We start from the raw sequence: 17,990 nt of genomic DNA, 5'->3' as shown, positions 1-17,990 counted from the left end.
ATGAAAACCCGCTCGAGTCGGCCATTAATCTGAAACTAGGTGGGACGATGATCCGAAGCACAAAGATAAAAAATCACACTGGAGTGGCTGAATAAGAAGAAAATGAACGTTCTTGAGTGGCCCGGTCAAAGTCCTGACTTGAACAAAATTTCACATTTGCGGCGAGACTTGAAGATTGCAGTCCATCGACGATCCCCCATCAAACTTGGCGGAGCTCGAGCAATTTTCACGTGAAGAATGGCCAATGATTTCACCATCTCACTGAGCAAAGCTGGTGGAGACCTCCCCAAAAAGACTCGGATCCGGATTCGGATCTTCACCAACATCTAATCAATTCGTCCTTGTCACGTACCAAACCCGTCTAAAAAAATTCTCGAATCCAGATCCGTATCTTCACAAAAATCGATTAAAATCCTTGGTGCACACCCAGCCTGTCCACCAAGTTTCATCCGAATCTGTACATAACATTTTGAGATGTCATGCTCACAGACAGCTCGACAAACACAGGTGAAAACGAAACCTCCGTCCACCGAAGTCGAGTCAGACAAGGTAAAAAATATTATTTCACTCCTCTTTGCGCGTGTGCGACCGGATCCAATTCAGAGCCAAGGTAATGCTCAACTGCAGGTTTGTTTTTCGATTAATGTTCCAAATTGTGTTCAAAATACAAGGTTCGATTGAAATTCAAGTTATTCCTCGATCATAAAGTGACGTATATCGACAGACAGAACGACAGTAGGGAACCAATCTGTGAACCAAACTTTTCGCTTCGCGTTCACGTGGTAGCTCGGACTCCAAAAGTAAAGCACAACGAGCAAGGTAAGTAATTTTGGTGCTTCACTTGTGCCCACACCTTGCTCAATCCACACCCCCCTTTGTCAGAGCCCGCCTCAGCCTCCCCACGCACCCCCGCCTTGACCGTGTCCCCATCATCCCGATGCTGTTTCTCAATCATTTAAAAGGCTCAAAAAAAATATCCACATCACCTGAACAAACTCCCTCTCCCAGGTATTTACACAAATCATTCACAACGTTCCCTTACTGAAAAAACTTGAATGCTTGGACGTTTCCACCGGCGGAGTCCGAAAACATCTTGCGCAGCTTCTCTTCGCCAACCGTCGGCCTGAATGACACATTTCAGATGGGAAGTCAGGATGGATACAATATTTTTAGTTTTGTGTGGTGTTTGTGTACTGGTGTGTTACGTAATTAATAACAGACGTAACTAGAACTGCCACTTTACAACTGCCAGCAGTGATGACCGGGTACCAAGACGTCCCGCTTTGATCGGACACTCGATCCTGACCCATGACGTTATTTTTATTCAAATTAATTTGGAATGGGATTAAAATTAATTCAATTAAAATCAAATGGAAGACAAAATAGGTGCAGTCCTGCATTGTCGTCATCAGAAGGAACCCGAACAAGGTAAAAGCAAAGATGAAGTCATCAAGAGGAAACTGGATAGGATTCACATTTCAGCTGATACTCCTCTACCCTCAAACACATCCAGGCACAGCCAAGTGAGCCATATTCAATAAATAAATAAATAATAAAAAATAACCGAGATCAAAAAAGATAATAATGCTGGCCACCAAACCATACGTCCGATCAGGTTGAAATTTAAAACATATATTCCCCAGCACTACTAGATCATAATTGTGAAGTTTCATGTCGATTGCATGCACTTCATATGCATGCACTTTTCAATAACTTGTGAGCTCACGAGCAGAACCCTAAGAAGATGGACGAAGACCGAATGGAAAGGAACCAAGCGTACAGGATGTTCGAGAGATGAAGAGTTGAAGATGGTGAGCAGATATTGAGGAAGTTCCTCGATCCAGGTTTCTTGAAGCGATGAAGTTGAGAGCCGGTGAAAGCGGGAACGGAATGAAACAGCCTTCGGTGATCATCGCGTGCCTTCAAACGAACCCGGACCCTCGCACATCAAAGACTACGTCGTTACCTGATCATCGTGTCCCTGCGGCATATGCACCGTTTGATGGCGAGAAAGTATGACACGAAGATCGTTGCTGTACAGACGAACTCCGTTCAAATGATACAAGACTGGCGTCACAGAGGGACAAATGAAACAGTGTTACAAGATTGAGTAGTGTAGGGCAGTGAAGACACAAACAACTAGAATGGCACTCGGTGGAGAGCATACCTCCGCCAACTCATCCACATCCTTTTGAAATATCGTGTTATGTTTCGTTTTTGGCCCAATCTCTTCTCAACGGTGAAGAATCACTTCTCGAATCTGGATCTTCACCAAAATCGAAGCAATTCTTCCTTATCACACACCCAACCCGTCCCCCAAAATTCATCCCAATCCGTGCACAACTTTTTGAGATATCCATCCACCTTCAGTGGACTGAAGTGGGCTCTGACTGGGCCACTCAAGGACATTTATCTGTTTGTTCCTCACCCACTCCAGTGTTGCTTTGGCTTTGTGCTGTTGTCATGGTGAAATGTGAACTTCCGTCGCAATTTCAGGTTTCTTGCAGAAGGCAGCAGGTTTTTTTCCAGGATTTTTTTCTGTATTTTGCTCCATCCATTTTCCCTTCTATCCTGACAAGTGCCCCAGTCCCTGCTGATAAGAAACATCCCCATAACATGATGCTGCCAACACCATGCTTCACAGTGGGGATGGTGTTCTTTGGCTGATGTGCTTTGTTGAGTATGCATCAAATGTAACGTTTTTCATTTCGACCAAAAGTTTCCATCTTCGTTTCATCAAATAACAAAACTTTTTTCCACATGGCTTCATAATCTCTGGAGTGGTTTTTTTTGTACACCTCAAACAGGACTCAAGGTGGGCTTTTTTGAGTCATGGCTTCCTTCTTGCCCCCCCCTACAGTATGGGCCAGAATTGTGGAGTGCTTGGGATATTGTTGTCACATGCACACAGTGATCAGTTTTTGCCATAAAGGCCTGCAGCTCTTTCAAAGTGACTGTTAGCCTCTTGGTGGCCTCTCTGATCAGTCACCTCATTGCTTGGTAATCCAGTTTGGAGGGACGGCCTGATATAGGCAGCGTCTTGGTAGTCCCATACACCTTCCACTTAATGATTGTCTTGACTGTGCTCCAAGGGATCAAGGTCTTTGAAATATTTTTATATCCATCCCTGAATCTCTGCCTTTCCACAACTTTATCCAAAAGGTGTGTTTAAAGCTCCTCGGTGCCATGGTTGAGTCTTCGCTGTGAAATGCACAACCAGGTCAGGTCAGGTATGAGTGCATGCGCCGGAGCAGTGCGTCACTGCGACCACTTTCCGTCGGTACGAAATTTTAGTTCAGGTCCGAATCCAGATCCGGCCAGTCAGTGGGATACAAAACATAAACTATTCAGCCTGGCAGTGGTATGCGCTCTACAGGGTGCCCTTCTCGTTACCACTGCAGTTTGGGTTAAAAAAGTCGATACATTTCAGAGTTAGTTCCCCGAACCATTTTTTCCCCATAAGGTCCAAACTTTGCGCATCGTAGTTTTGCCCGACGCAGGGTTTTTCGAGAACGTAACCCCCACCAACGGGAAGGGTCTGCTGTATATCAAAACTCCATGTTACTTGGGCCTTATCGTGAAGACAGAACGAATAAATACAAACCTACCAAGCTGAGCCTGAACGGAATCAGACATCTGAATCAGAGCTCTGTCTTTCCTGTGGAGTATGAATTTCACTCGAAGCACATCTCCATGGACTCCAATGTGGGATTGTAGGTGGAATTAAAGAACATTACATGTACATAAAGGGTTAAATGGTCACATGATATATTTTTAATATTTTACTTTTCTGATTGAGTTGAGAAATGTTTGTTTGTAAACATCACAATCTCAAAACAACAAGATGGTATTCATGGAATACTTACCTCATGCAGTCTTGAGAGAGACTTGGTGAAAGCAGGGGTGCTGAGGACAGGGGGGGTGGACAGGCGGGGTAACGACCCTAGGGCCCGGACCTGTAATTATTCCTTCAATATTTTGTTTCATATAATGATTGTTTGTGAAGATAAACCACCGGGGGCAACATTGTGTGCCTCCCCGGTATGCCATTGCCATCGAAAGTGACACCTCCCTTGTAAAATAAACGACTGTGGGAACAATTTACATAATCATAATCGTGGTAATGACGTTCATGAACACAGAAGTGTTGGCCACACCCCATCCAGATGAAGTGTGTCAAACGAATCTACATGTATAATTCGTCTGACGACGAAAATCCGGACACCTCTGTGTCGGTTGTTTTAAAAACAAGGCCAAATGTGTCCAAGAGCCGCGTCCTAAAGGCAATAACAACAACAACTTCCGATATTTCGTCACGTGCCTTGATGGAGCCAATAGCGAAACCCGTCATGGAGGGTCCTCGTTCATGACGAGAAAATCGTGTATTTACGAAATTACAACACATTCAATGGAATAATCTTTAAATAGTAACGTGAACTTTTCGAAACTTTAAAGCAAATGTCCGAATATATTTAAAAGTTCATGATAGACGCTCTCAAAAGGCACCGTCAATGCGAGGATGTGTACAGGTGTTTAGTATTTAAGGAGATCCGGATCCTGTATATAAAAGAGCCGAGTCCTAAAGGTTTTGTCTTCACCACAAAAAGAAGAACAAGAAGAAGAACAACAACGCGGAGCTCTCTTGGAGCCAGCGTTCGCTACGCGAGATGCGGCTAAAAATTTGAAGGGAAATCCGAGATGGAACCCGTAGGTGAACCGCTTCTGCCCGATTCCGGTGCCATAACAATGGTGTGCGTGTCCGACACTGAACCGCCGGTGTGTGAAACGTACACTTCGGTGCCCGATCAAGCTGTCGGTGCTGGAGGTCGAGGTCGCGTCGCCCGTGTGTGGAATACTCGAGGTAAATTCGCAACGTGTCCCGCGCAAAAATTGGCGGAGAGACAGGGGCACGAAGACGTGGATGGAGGGGTCACGTGGTGAAACGATGTAGTGATCACTCTGCGTGGAACACTGGCGTGGTGGGGATTTCAAAACACACCACAGTACTGATGTGCTGTACGGAGTGCACAGCTCGTGGGAGGAACATGGCCGAGGTGGGTGTGGTGGCTGCAGAATATCAACAGGTCCCATGTGGGCTCTGTGAGGGTCTCGCAGTGCGAGCAATGGGCATGGAGGCCACGGCTGCTGGATTTTCCGTTGGGAATCCACATGGACAAGGGGATTATTAGAGCGTGAGAGACAGAAGCAGGAAGGCTGCTTGTTGGATGACGTTGGAGCTGGAGAACTTGTCGAGAACTTTATTTGAAACTAGCAAATACCACCCGTCACTTCACTGATGGGAATACGAAGAGAGGAGTGTGGGGGGAGGGGGTGGGAGAAAAAGAGGGATGGGGGAGCGAGGAAGGAGGAGGTGTGAGGAGCGAGGAAGAAGGGGGAAGCGAGGAGGGGTGGGAGAAGGGAAGGCAGCATGAAGGGAGGGGAAGGAATATAAGAGGAAGGGAAGGCAACGAGAGAGAGGGGGGGAGAGAGAGAAAGACAGGGACAGAAAGAGAGAGGTGCAGGAGGAGGGTGTTGCAGTGTAGGAGGAGGGGGTGGAACAAGGATGGGAAAAAGAGGGAGAGGGGTGGGGTAAGGGAGTTAGCAGAGAGAATATGGCATGCTTTATCAGCAAAACACACACACACACACACACACACACACACACACACACACACACACACACACGATATATTCGTGCTCGGCCGACATCTGCAAGTTTTTCGGTCATCGGCTGTTTGGAGTCAGTGTGATCACCGAGTGCAGTATGTACTGTATACAACCCAAAAACCTTGAGTGGCTTTCACATTTTTGGGGGAAATTTTAAAACACAAATTAAAAAACAACGTTCCTTTAGAGATGTTTCAAGGAGATTTGCATTAACATTAATTTTAATGAACAGCTGCCAATCATCATGTGACGGGTGGAAAAAATTTGGCTCTAATTTAGAAATCACGGTTAACGGCTTGGAAATCGAGTGCTATCAAATATATTTTGCTTTGAAACTCACAAAGAGAAATCACGTAACCTTTCCAAAGCACACCCGATTCATATAAAATAATCAATTGCTTAAGAAACGGTCACGAGGACAAAGGAAAACGTGATCGCTCGTACGGTGGCTGCTGAGGTTAAAAGTTAAAACCTCCACCACCCGCCATCATCATAAGATATGGAATGAAACTTTGCCACCACGGTGCCCGTAACCAAGTATGAAGACGTGTACACACACCTGTGGAGAGTCCCTTTACAGATCCAAATCGACCCACATGTACCACGTACGTGTGTGCTGTCTACGTACCTCTACCTTGTAGCAACTGCCGACTGTACGTCCTGATTGGGACACGAAACTGCACTGCTATCAACTGTAGGGCGCTCGGCAAATGGCTTAAGCACTCATGCAGGCCCTTCAACTAAATGGTTGATCAGGAACGGTTGGCTTGGCAAGCGATAGAAAGCTTATTGGAAATGACACCTACCCACAAAAAAAAAACACGAAACATAGCCGATTTCGTAACATTTTCATGTTTCACTCCAGACTTCGAGTTATTTAGTCCACGTCATCCGATCCTCCAAACTCAAATTACATTTCGATTATGTGCTTTAATCAGTCCGTGAGAGTAGATCGTGGAAAATCGCAACATGCAATGCATGAAATCGCTCCAAGCTCCTAATATGAAAACTATAACACTTGCCGAACAAAATAGCGAATGAAGACAAAATGGTGAGGGAGAGCGATGTGACCGAGGATTCGCCTTCAGACCCCAGCGGGGGAGAGCGAGGTGTCCGAGGAAGCGCCTAAAGACCCCAGCGGGGCAGAGCAATGTGACTGAGGATTCACCTTCAGACCCCAGCGGGGGGGAGCAAGGTGTCCGAGGATTCACCTTCAGACCCCAGCGGGGGGGGGGGGGCAAGGTGTCCGAGGATGCACCTTGACAAACGATATAATTAAATAAGGCCATTAATTATCTTCAAAGGGGGTGTTTTAATTATGACTGGTATTAAATAAAAGATTCAACCCGTTTCGTGACTGGAGCTACTTGAGTAAGGTTTCGAGTTTTCCACCACACAACAGCAGTTAAAAAACAGTTGTGCAAGTATAAAAAGCAACAAATGGTTCAAGGCATAAAGAGCTGCATCAAGATCATCAAAGTATGGAAATTGGGCAACATACCAAAGAGGATAAATAAATTTTGAAGTGTGACCACCTTGAAAAATGGAATAAAAAGGTTTAAAAAAAGTTGGAGGACAGGGTCACAGAGAGGCAACATGGTGGTGAAATGGGAGTCGAGAGAGGGTTTCAGGAATAAATGACATGGTGATTGTGGGAAAGGATGAGGCGGAAGAAAAGGATGGGGATGGAAAGAGAGAAAATGGAAACAGTCAGTGTATGGAACAATCAAATAAATTTTCAAAAAGACAACAATAAGAACAAAGATAAAAACATAAGAATCAAGGAAGCAACATTTTTGGACAAGAGAAATAATGAAAGGGAAGTTTGAAGCGGAATAAATGTGAACAACAATGAAGATACACACAAGGAAATGAGACGCAAGCCATTCAGCCCATCATGCCTGCGCCGCATCAACAACGGATCAATTCATTCACAGCAATGTGTATAAAAAAGATGAAATTCATCACAGCTAAAAGTTAGTACATCAAGTTCGACAAAATTGGAAGAGTCAGAATATATTGGAAGCTTTGAACAACCACGAGGGAAATTGTGGAAGTAAGTTAGGGTTAAAATTAATCTGAAATTAAATGCTGAAGTTCTAAAAATGCAGATCTCTGTCATCAGATTTTTTGTTGTTGTACACAGTCAAGGCTCGTGGAAGAGCGAATAAACTGAACGGATCAGGACGTAAAACGATGTTCCGTTGACGTTCTGATCCGTTCAGTGTACTCGCACGGAAACGACTGAACAGTGCTGCCAAACATACACCGCTTACTTCCAGCTGCAGCGCAAGGCCGTGTGAAGTAATTAAACATTCAAAATAAATGTCATTTTTTTTTTACGATAAAATAAGCAGATAATTCTCAAAAGTAGAAGAACTTTGGAACGAACGAATAAAAAAAATGTGACGCGCTCGTCTGGATGACGTCATCACAGCTGTGAGAGTGATGGACGAATGCAATGAACGACCGTGGAATGCAGTGCCCGCCAAAATCTCCTTTTAAGATGTAACGACCAAAGCATCATCGTCGATCGTCACGTACGGAGAGCGTCGGTGGTGCTGCGGCAGTTACGAAGCGACGACACAAGCCGGGTCGGGTCGCCGCTCCGACTCAGGAAGTCAGGGTGCCGGCGATAGCTCGCCGACTCTTCGTGAAGGACACCGGCATCTTTAACATCCACTGGCTGTTGGGGATATCCCGTTTAACGTCAATCCGGGGGATGGGGCACACATTGATGATTCACCTGGCTTGGGAAACACTGGGGTGATAGTTTGTTTGTTGTTGTTTTTCCTGTACATAGTCGAGGCTCATGGAAGAAGCTCATACTTGTACACTGAACGGTTCATGATGTGCATGCTGATTCAAATCTTCCACCTTTGTGCCGTGTCAAACAGAAAGGCAGAATTCTCATTCACTCAAACAAAACCTGCTTTCCAGGTGAAATCACCACAGGTAGGCCAAGGTGATTCGCACGAACATTGTGAATAAATGTTTGGAACTCTTCGCTGAGCCGGCTTAAGACGAAGACAATGACAAGAAGTTCGACGAACGATTGTCCAAACATATGAAGGGAATATTTGAAAAGATGAATCACACCATGTCCCGTACGCAACGGAATCGACTTAAATCCCTCAATGGAATGATTTGGAGCCGACAAGCGGTGGGCGGAGCGGGCATAAGTGGTGGGCGGAGCTTGTCGTGGGCGGAGCGGGAACCCCCGAGCTCGCTCACCCGCTCTGCGGGTCACGTGGCACTCCTTGGAGACGAGTCACAGGAACGTGGTTGCTAGGGAAATGTCACTTTAATATCGAGACTCCGTGAATTACAGGGACGATGTTTATTCGGATTAAAAACCCATTTATAACGGATTATTCTCCACACGATGTATTAATTACAAGTGCAGGACCAAACCCTAACTCTAACATCGGGGGTTTATAAATAAATTATTTAAATTCAGTTCGATGTTGTTTATAAATTAATTATTTATATCCCATGGGATTGTCAGTTCGATGGGGTTTTTTTATGTTCTCTCTCCCTTTGTGAAATCATCCGAAATGTTTTTTTAAAGAGTTCGTGAGGCCTTGCAGCTCGAGTCTGACAGGAAAACGAACCTCAGAGAAATCACCTCAGATTACCTCCCTGTTTCTCTCTCTGTCTGGACGTGTTCGGACGGCGGTTCCTTCCAAACGTGTCTGACGTGAACTTTGTGGTGTTCGGCTCAAAGAGAAACGTCACAAAAGGGAAACTCCAATCTACTTTTTAAACAATCCTTTTGAGGAAGCTCCTGGGTCTCACCATCAGCCGATACTTTTCTTGTCCCTTTCTTTGCTCTGTCCTTGCAGGTTTCAACGCGTAACGAACGAGATCTCACTCCGAATCCAGACGTCCAGTCCGCTCTTTGCGACTCGCCCGCGGTTTTGGCGTCACGTGATGCTCCCGCCCCTCACGCTCGCCTCTCCCGCCATTTTGTAAACAACGCGCTGTGGTGAAGTTTTGTGCTTCCCCTCCTGCCTGTGGCCGCTGATCGCGCCGAGCCGTCGAAGTACGGACGTGGGGAGCACGGCACGTTCGATGGTCCGTTTGTCCGAGACGTAAGGACGGGGTTTCGGTGCCGTTCCGGTTCCGCACTCGACGAGGTGAGGGGTGAAGAGTGATCAGGGATCTCGTTTGGGGATGTGCATCACCCATTGAAGGCACTCGACCCTCGGAGGCGGCGGGAAGAGGTCCCCTGAGACCCGGGATCCTCCGTTTGAATTAGCAGCGATGGACGCGGACGTGTTGCTGGTCGCAGCGAGTTTCCTCGACTGTCAGGGGCAGCAAAGTGGGCCCGGTTAGTAGGGAGGGGGATTGGGGTGTGGTGAGCTGGGGACGGTGTGACGTCATCACCGTGAAGGGGGAGGTCCGTGCACGCGCTGTGCTCACCCCGCCCTCTTCACACGTCATTGTTACCTCCACCACAGACGTTGCTCGGTGGTTGTTTTCACCCCTCTCTGTGTTTGTGTGTGAACTCGATATCTCAAGAAGGTGTGCACGGATTCGGACGGGATTTGGAGAACAGGTTCGCTGTGTGATCAGAACAAATTGATTCGATTTTGGTGAAGATCCGGATCAGATTCGAAGAATTATTTAATTTTATAAAGTGATTCTTCACCACATTGAGAGATGGCGACAAAAACGATCAAAACATCATGATGTGTGAGGAAGTTGTGGACGAGTCGGTTCGGTGACAAGAACTTGAAGCCGATTCGATTCTGGTTCAGATCTGTATCCAGATCCGGCCCATCAGTTGATACAAAATGTGAACTGTTCACCCTGGTAGAGGTGTGTGCTCTACCAAGTGGTGTTCCGTTTCACCAAGTGTCACTCCATGAGAGATTTCACATTTGTTTGTTTGTTTGTCTGCACAGAACTTCGTGTTATCCTCCGCAAACACTTGTCGGATTGAGACGAAATTTTCAACGTCGGTGCAACTCCTCATGTAAAATGATTTAATTGTAATTGTGACGTCATAGACGACGCGGTGTGGCAGCCACGTTGGAAAAACTTTTGACCTCTCTCTGAAACCGCACCAAGGAAACAATTGAAACTTGGCACGTGACAAGTAGTACTCATGTGGAATGTCTTTTTCAGCATGACGTCATAGATACCTTCGTTTTGACGTCATCATAGCACGTGTAGAATGCTGCATCTGATGAGTATAAACATTTTTGAGGGTCACGTGTGGATAAAATGGTCGACAGAACAAAATTTGATGACGTCATTGGTCACGTGATTCGGCAGCCATGTTTTTTGTTTAAAAAAAAAGTATGTTCAAAAACCTTTTGTGAAGTGGCTGAACAGATTGAGACGAAACTTTACATGTATGACCACCTATTCATGAGGAACCAAAGGTTTACACATTTGACATCACAGGGTTTGGCAGCCATGTTGGATTTATCCTCAAACCTATCAAAATCTTCTCCAGGACAGCTGAACGGATCGAGGGGAAACTTCACACAAATGTTCACCAAGCCACGGGTGTCTAAGTTTGTTCAGGAATAATTAATAGGTCACATAGTTTGGCAGCCATATTGGATTGAAAAATAATATTTTCTTTGGAACTGCTTCATCAATCGATGTGAAACTTCACATATATAATGCAGTCGTGATGAGGAACCCATGTTTTGAATTTCAAACTTGACGACACATTGTCTGAAAGGCAGAATTATTTATTGTTTTGAGCTTTATGTGTTGTTTTTTTTTTAAATAAAGCTCATTTGGCTGTTCCTGAATGGGTTTGAGGGTAGAGGAGTATCAGCTGAAATGTGAATCCTATCCAGGTTCCTCCTGATGACTTCATCTTTGCTTTTTACTTGTTCGGGTTCTTTCTGATAACTCCAGTGGAGTCGCTTTCATTTGATTTGAATTGAATTTATTTGAATCACATTCTGAATTCAGCTGAATAATAAATAAATAAACTCGAGGGTCAGGGTCAGGTGTCCAATCAAAGCGGGACGTTTTGGTAGTTATAAAGTCATCATTGCCAGCTCAGTCATCAGTCATGACTTATAAAGTCATCGCAGCACCACACAACACAAGTCCTGGCGAGGGTTGCAATATCTAATCGGTTTTTCTTGTTCTGTTTTTCAACAATCATCTCAGTTCATCTTGCTGGTTGGTTGTTGGCAATCATCAAACATGTTAAACTAGCAACATCGATTTCTCTTTCCTTCAGAAAGAAAGTCTCACTTCCCCAACATTGAATTAACCTGACACTGATTATATCCCACAATTCTTTGCAGTTACCACATCTTGATCTAACTCGTTTTGGCGGTTCTTTTTTCTTTGCAGAGAAAGAAATGAAAACCGTTTCGTACACCAACTCTGCACAGTTCTTCAACGAGGAAGATCATTTCAGTCATCATTCCAACCAATGGGAGAACAACAACCGAACTCACACTGGGGAGAAACTGCACACGTGTTCAGTGAGTTCTAAGGATTTTAGTTTCTCATCAAACTTGAATAACAACAAACTAATTCACATTGGGGAGAAGGTGTACAAATGTTCTGTGTGTTCTAAGGATTTTAGTCGATTATCAACCTTGAATAGACACAAACGAACTCACACTGGGGATAAGTTGCACAAGTGTTCCGTGTGTTCTAAATTTCTTAATCAGTTATCAATCTTGAAATTCCACACACTAACTCACACTGGTGAGAAGAGTTTGTTTGTGGATAACTCCCCTGTGGGTGACTCCGAGCGATGGCAAGCCATTAAGCAAACCAGAGAGGAGAAAGCGAGCAGGCGGAAACACAACTCTGGCACATACCTTTTGGCACGACTCCTTTAAGTGTCATCGGTAACCCCTCTCAAGCAGCCGTGGTCCTGCGGCCTCTTGGGGAAAGCAAGATGGCTGACTGCAACAAAAATATGCCAAACAAAGAAAGGGGAAACAAATAAAAACAAGTAAAGGGACACAGACCTCTGGTAGGCTGATGCCGAAGTCAGTGCTTCCACACCAAGCAGCCATGATGTTTGCTGAAAAGGATAATGACTGCACGTTCTCCAGTGAGGAATGGGATCTCTGCCTCACGAGAGGACAGAGCTCGACAACAAAGTTAAAAAGGTGTCGCCTGTTCCACAACCAACAACTACTAGGTCACAGATGAATCGGAGAAGAATACATAAACAGAGCTGGAGCTTAGAGGAGAAGGAAATCATCCTCCACTGCAAAGCGTATTCTACGCATGAAGCATGAGGGACGAACAGTGGAGATTCATGAACCAATTGAAACAAACAAAGCTGGCAGCCAAGAACGAAGGTGTTCCATGTCCGACGTCCCGTCGTGATGACGTCCCGCTTTGATTGGACACCTGACCCTGACCCATGACATTTTTTATTATTTTTTAATTGAATTTAGAATGGGATTGAAATAAATTAAATTCAAATCAAATGGAAGACCAAATGGGGACAGTCCTGACAGTCATTCAAAGGAACCAGTTCAAGGAAAAATCAAAGATGAAGTCATCAGGAGGAACCTGGATAGGATTCCCATTTCAGTTGTGACTTCTCGACCCTCAAACCCATCCAGGAACAGCCAAGTGATCCTCATTCAAAAAATAATAATCAAAAAGAACACAGATCAACAAATTAAATAATCATGACGGCCCGACCATGTGTCGGATCAAGTTGAAATTTACAACATGTATTCCCCATCACGACTCAATCATCATTGTGAAGTTTCATGTCGATAAATCAAGTGTTTCCAGGGAAAACATTATTTAATATTTTTCTTCAATCCAATATGTCTGCCAAACCATGTGACCTATCAATTATTCCGAAACAAACTTGCACACCCAAGGCTTAGGGAACATTTGTGTGAAGTTTCCCCTCGATCTGTCCAACTGTTCTGCACAAGAAGTTTTTTTTAATAGGTTTTAGGGTAAATCCAATATGTCTGGCAAAACATGTGACCCATAACGTCATGTGTGTGAACCCTCTTGTTCCGAATGGATAGGCGGTCAAAGTTTCGTTAAGTGTCAATAATGTGTCAAAGTTTCGCCTCAATCTGTTCAACCATTTCAGAGATTTTGAAGTTTGTTTGCTTTTGAAACAATATGGCTGCCGAATCACGTGATCGATAGCGTCATCATTTTTTTTTTCTGTCGACCATTTTAGCCCGGGATGACCCTCAAAATTTTTTATCCTGGTCGGATAAACCGTTCGACATTCGCAATTATGACAGCATAATTAAGCTACCTTTGACATCATTTTAAAGTAATGAATTATTTCCCGTGAGAGTACTTCACATGTGCCAAGTTTCAATTTTTTCCTTTGTGCAGTTTGCAGAGATGCAGAGGTCCAAAGTTTTTCCTTTTTTCCAACATGGCTGCCACACCACTATAACGTCATAGTTATCATTAAAACATTCTACGCGAGTTGTTGCTCCTGTGGTGAAAATTTTGTCTCAATCCGACAAGTGGTTGCGGAGAAAACAGAGAAAATTAGCTGGGACGGGTGTACTTTCGGACGGACGGACAATCCGAAAACATAATGCCATCGGAGACTTCGTCAGCGGAGACGTAACCAGTACGTGGGTCAGTGTTTTACTGGAGAAGAAATTATTATTGGAAGAAATTCGTTGGAACCTCATTAAAACGAGTTTAGTTAATTTTGATTCCGTCTCTCCAGCAGTTGCTCGTCACGCTAAATATCAGTTGAGTTGGTTTATAATAATGATTTGTAAATTGTTAATAAAGTTAATTGCAAAATTTGAGTGATGAAATGTTTTTTTCCCTGACTTGCGGCACGCACCTCTCTTCGTGGTTCTTATTACCCCCATATGGTTCAATTTACCCCATCACTGCATGTGCTCAACTTAGCCCACGAAGCAAGTTAAGCCGTTAGACAACATTTTTATTCGTGAGGTTTACTGGAAAACTGCACTTGGTGAAGACAATGCTTTGATTTGGAGGGATGCCCAACGATACGAAGTCACCGAGGCACCATTTTCAGTAAGCAAAACCGATTTGTTTGGCAACTGTGATGAAGAATGTGAAAGTGGCTCACCTTACCCCGGTCTCCCCTTAACGATGCAGAAATCAAGAAAATGACCAAATATGAAGACCTCAAGAATGAAGTGAAAAGATCCTGGAAGCTGAAAAGCACCGAAATTGTACCAGTGGGAGTTGGAAACAACAGGAATGATGAAGAAGAACCTTACAGAGATCCAACAAAGCATCCCTGGGAACATGACTACAAACGAACTACAGTCGGAGGCTGTCCGGGGCTCCGTGAATATCCTGAAAAGAGACCAAGGAACAAAACTCTGAGAACAACAAAACTTCACAACTGAGGCCGTGAAGCAGGATCCTTCACCGAATCGGAGGTGGACACTTCGAGACCTGGAAGGACTCCGCTCCACCTTCTGAAACCCGAATTATGGACATAACAATCAACGACACACACACACACACACACACACACACACACACACACACACACACACACACACACGCATACGGTGGTGGACGTAATAATAAATGTGGAGGAAATTATTCGTCAGCACTGTTTATTGAAAATGAACAAGACAAATGGCGTGTGTATGTTTGTTGAAGTGGTGGAAAGGTCTCAGCCTTGTACACATTCCAGCAGAAACGGGCGAAGAAGTGAAGGAGTGAGGAATGAATAAACATTGTTCGTCAAACATTCTTTTCCTTCCTCCATTAATCGTATAGTTTGTTGTCTTCAGTCTTTTTCAAAGTTTGAACCAGTTGTGCTGTCAACGAACAGATCCTCTTAACCCAAGGGTCCACTACTCTTCTCGATGACACCGGCATGGTCCATGACCTTGGAAGCTGGCAGTTTGAAACGTTCAACCGAACCTAAAATCGCGCCCGGGAGTTTCCAGCGCTTGTGCGTGACCTTTTTGACGAGGTGCCACTCCAGCATTTGTCTCGTTTCTTTGGAAATGAAGGGGAGTGGACGTTCCTCGGAAATGGTGAACCGCGTGGGTTTTCTGTGTGAAAAATGGTGAACCGACGTCGGCGCGGAATCCTGGTTCCTGGCAGACCCCATTGATGCTGGACGAACTTTTTCTTGATTTGCATTTCCAGAAGATCCTGCACGTCTTTGCTGATGAAGTCGATCCTCAATGCTTTGCTCACAATGTTGTTGCCGCTCGGTTTGGTACAGGAAGCAATCCGGGTCATCTTGAGGATCAAGTTCTGGAGAGAATCCAAAACGACATGAGTGACATGACGACATGAGATTAATAAACGACAATTATATTAATTAAATAAGAATTAGGAAATATGACTTGAATTTCATGAATTGAAAAAGTTCATGAATTAACAGGAATGTTCAAAATGTTCTCGGAACGAAATGAGGTCCACAAATCCAGGTGCGCAAACAGGACAGACAACCTTCATTGTGATCGGAAGAAGGGTTCACGTTCCGAAGGGGGCAGTCGACCAATCGAGCTCACCTGCCACTCCTGAATCTATATGTACTATACCAACAACATCTGGAACGGCAGGTACTGACGAACCAGGTGTTCTCTGGAGTAGCAGGTACTGACTGATGAACCAGGTGTTCTCAAGAACAGCAGGAACTGACAACACCTGGCACAGTTCTCTGGAATAGCACGTACTCATCGCACCAGGTAACCGCCGGAACAGCAGGTACTTCACCAGACTCACCATTCCAACTTACCATGATCATCAAGCATCGTTTATCAACCACCACCATCAAAACCATTATTACTTACCATCACCAATCTACCATCACACCGCTACACCATCATCACCTTGACTTACCATCGGAACCCACTCATTTATGTTCGAAGCGCTCCACATAATTGGCAAACGCAAATGCCTGACGTCATCAGTTTCCATGGCGACCGTATAAACACATTTGCCCCTCAAACCACAAACTATGATGCAATTCAAGAATGCAATCTCAATGTGACCATTTCAAATCCACAAATTCTTCAAAACTACAACTACCGTGCGCTCTGCACGATATTATAGTTATTAATTGATAAATATGATATTACAGTCGATCACGTGATGACACCTGGTCGGTGTTTCTTCACCTGGTCCGTTCTGCACTTTGATCAGTTTGACCTTTTGCTCGATTGTGCATTTGCCCTTTCCCCTCGATGACGGTTCTTCCCCACCACAGGTGGGTTCCTCACCTGGAGGAGATCGACAGTTTTTGAGGGTCATCGTCACCATTCTCAACAAACATTCAGAGTCTGCTGTTGTACAAGTTAAATAATAAATTATCAACGAGACAATTCAGTAGTTTTATTCGAGTTGTGCACCGTCCCTCCCTAATCCTCGTGGTGCTGCACGACGTCCCAAACAGCTTGGTTTTCTTTTTAACCGCCGGTTCCCTATAAAACCATGTGGGAGCATTTAAAACCCACCTGGTCTACCTGGAAAAGGCCTGTCTGGACGCACGCACGCACACTCGCACATACAGAGTGACCTTTGCACCCCTCTGGTTGACTCACTCCGAATCTGATTCATACATGCTGCAGTTCACTCAACATTGAGGGTGGAGAGAGGGGGGGAGGGACTCCGGGAGATGTGACGTCCAGTTTAACAGCAGACACACAAACACACACACATTGATGAATCAGCCTGACTGTGAAACACCGGGGTGACAGTTTATAGCTGGTTCGGGACTCGAACCCAGGCAAGATTGCTTCGAGTGAGCATGCGAACCTCTCAGCTTTCCTGCTGTGATGTGAATGAAACGTTTCATTAAAAAAAATTGTATTTACATCGATGTCGAAGTGACCGCAGACCGACGTGGGTCCATCGCAGGCGAGTGGCCCCTGAACATCGTTCAGTGAGGATGGTTAATGAAGATGATGTCAGCTGACTTCCAATCAGAGGGAAGATGACCCCGGGAAAATGACAGAGTGAATAGAGCAGGATGTTTGTAAGTACAACGTGCTGTTATTTGATTAAACCGTCAGGGAAGTAACGGGTACCTCTCCTGGTGGAAAACACGTATAAAGATCAATTATTTATTATTATTATTTTTGTTACCGCACGCACACGAAACGAAAGGTGTTCGGGTTAAACGCTTGAGCTCAGATGATAACAGAGACAGGTGATCATCCTCTCTTATGGAAAGGACATTCCAGGCACTCACCCGAAGGGACAGCCTCAGGTTAACCCAAGGAGACCGTCGTCTGGTGTACGAAACCTGAGCACCACTGGGACACACACGTGACCGTAATCTGACCCGGGAAGGTTACCCCGTGGTTTTCCTTCTATCATCATTTATGGGGGTCTTGAAAACGGGGGGATACCCCATATTCTAT

The 17,990-nt window shown here is 44.9% G+C and overlaps 1 protein-coding gene across 5 annotated transcripts in view; it reads left to right on the top strand.

Annotated features, from left to right (window-relative positions):
* The first annotated feature begins 9,408 nt into the window (after positions 1–9,408).
* LOC147008439 (uncharacterized) overlaps positions 9,409–17,990 on the top strand; it is a 77,803-nt gene continuing 69,221 nt past the window's right edge. For all 5 annotated transcript variants that reach the window (XM_085864754.1, XM_085864752.1, XM_085864750.1 and 2 more), the window contains exons 1-2: positions 9,409–10,000; positions 12,001–12,134. In XM_085864754.1, coding sequence (XP_085720880.1) covers positions 9,934–10,000; positions 12,001–12,134 — 201 coding nt within the window. In that variant the 5' untranslated portion in view covers positions 9,409–9,933. The remainder of the gene's footprint in view (positions 10,001–12,000; positions 12,135–17,990) is intronic.

This window comes from Eptatretus burgeri, chromosome 19 (assembly GCF_056783735.1).
Source record: "Eptatretus burgeri isolate ZD-2024b chromosome 19, Ebu_testis_v1, whole genome shotgun sequence".
NCBI lineage: Eukaryota > Metazoa > Chordata > Myxini > Myxiniformes > Myxinidae > Eptatretus > Eptatretus burgeri.
This window is presented reverse-complemented; position numbering and strand designations above follow the sequence as displayed.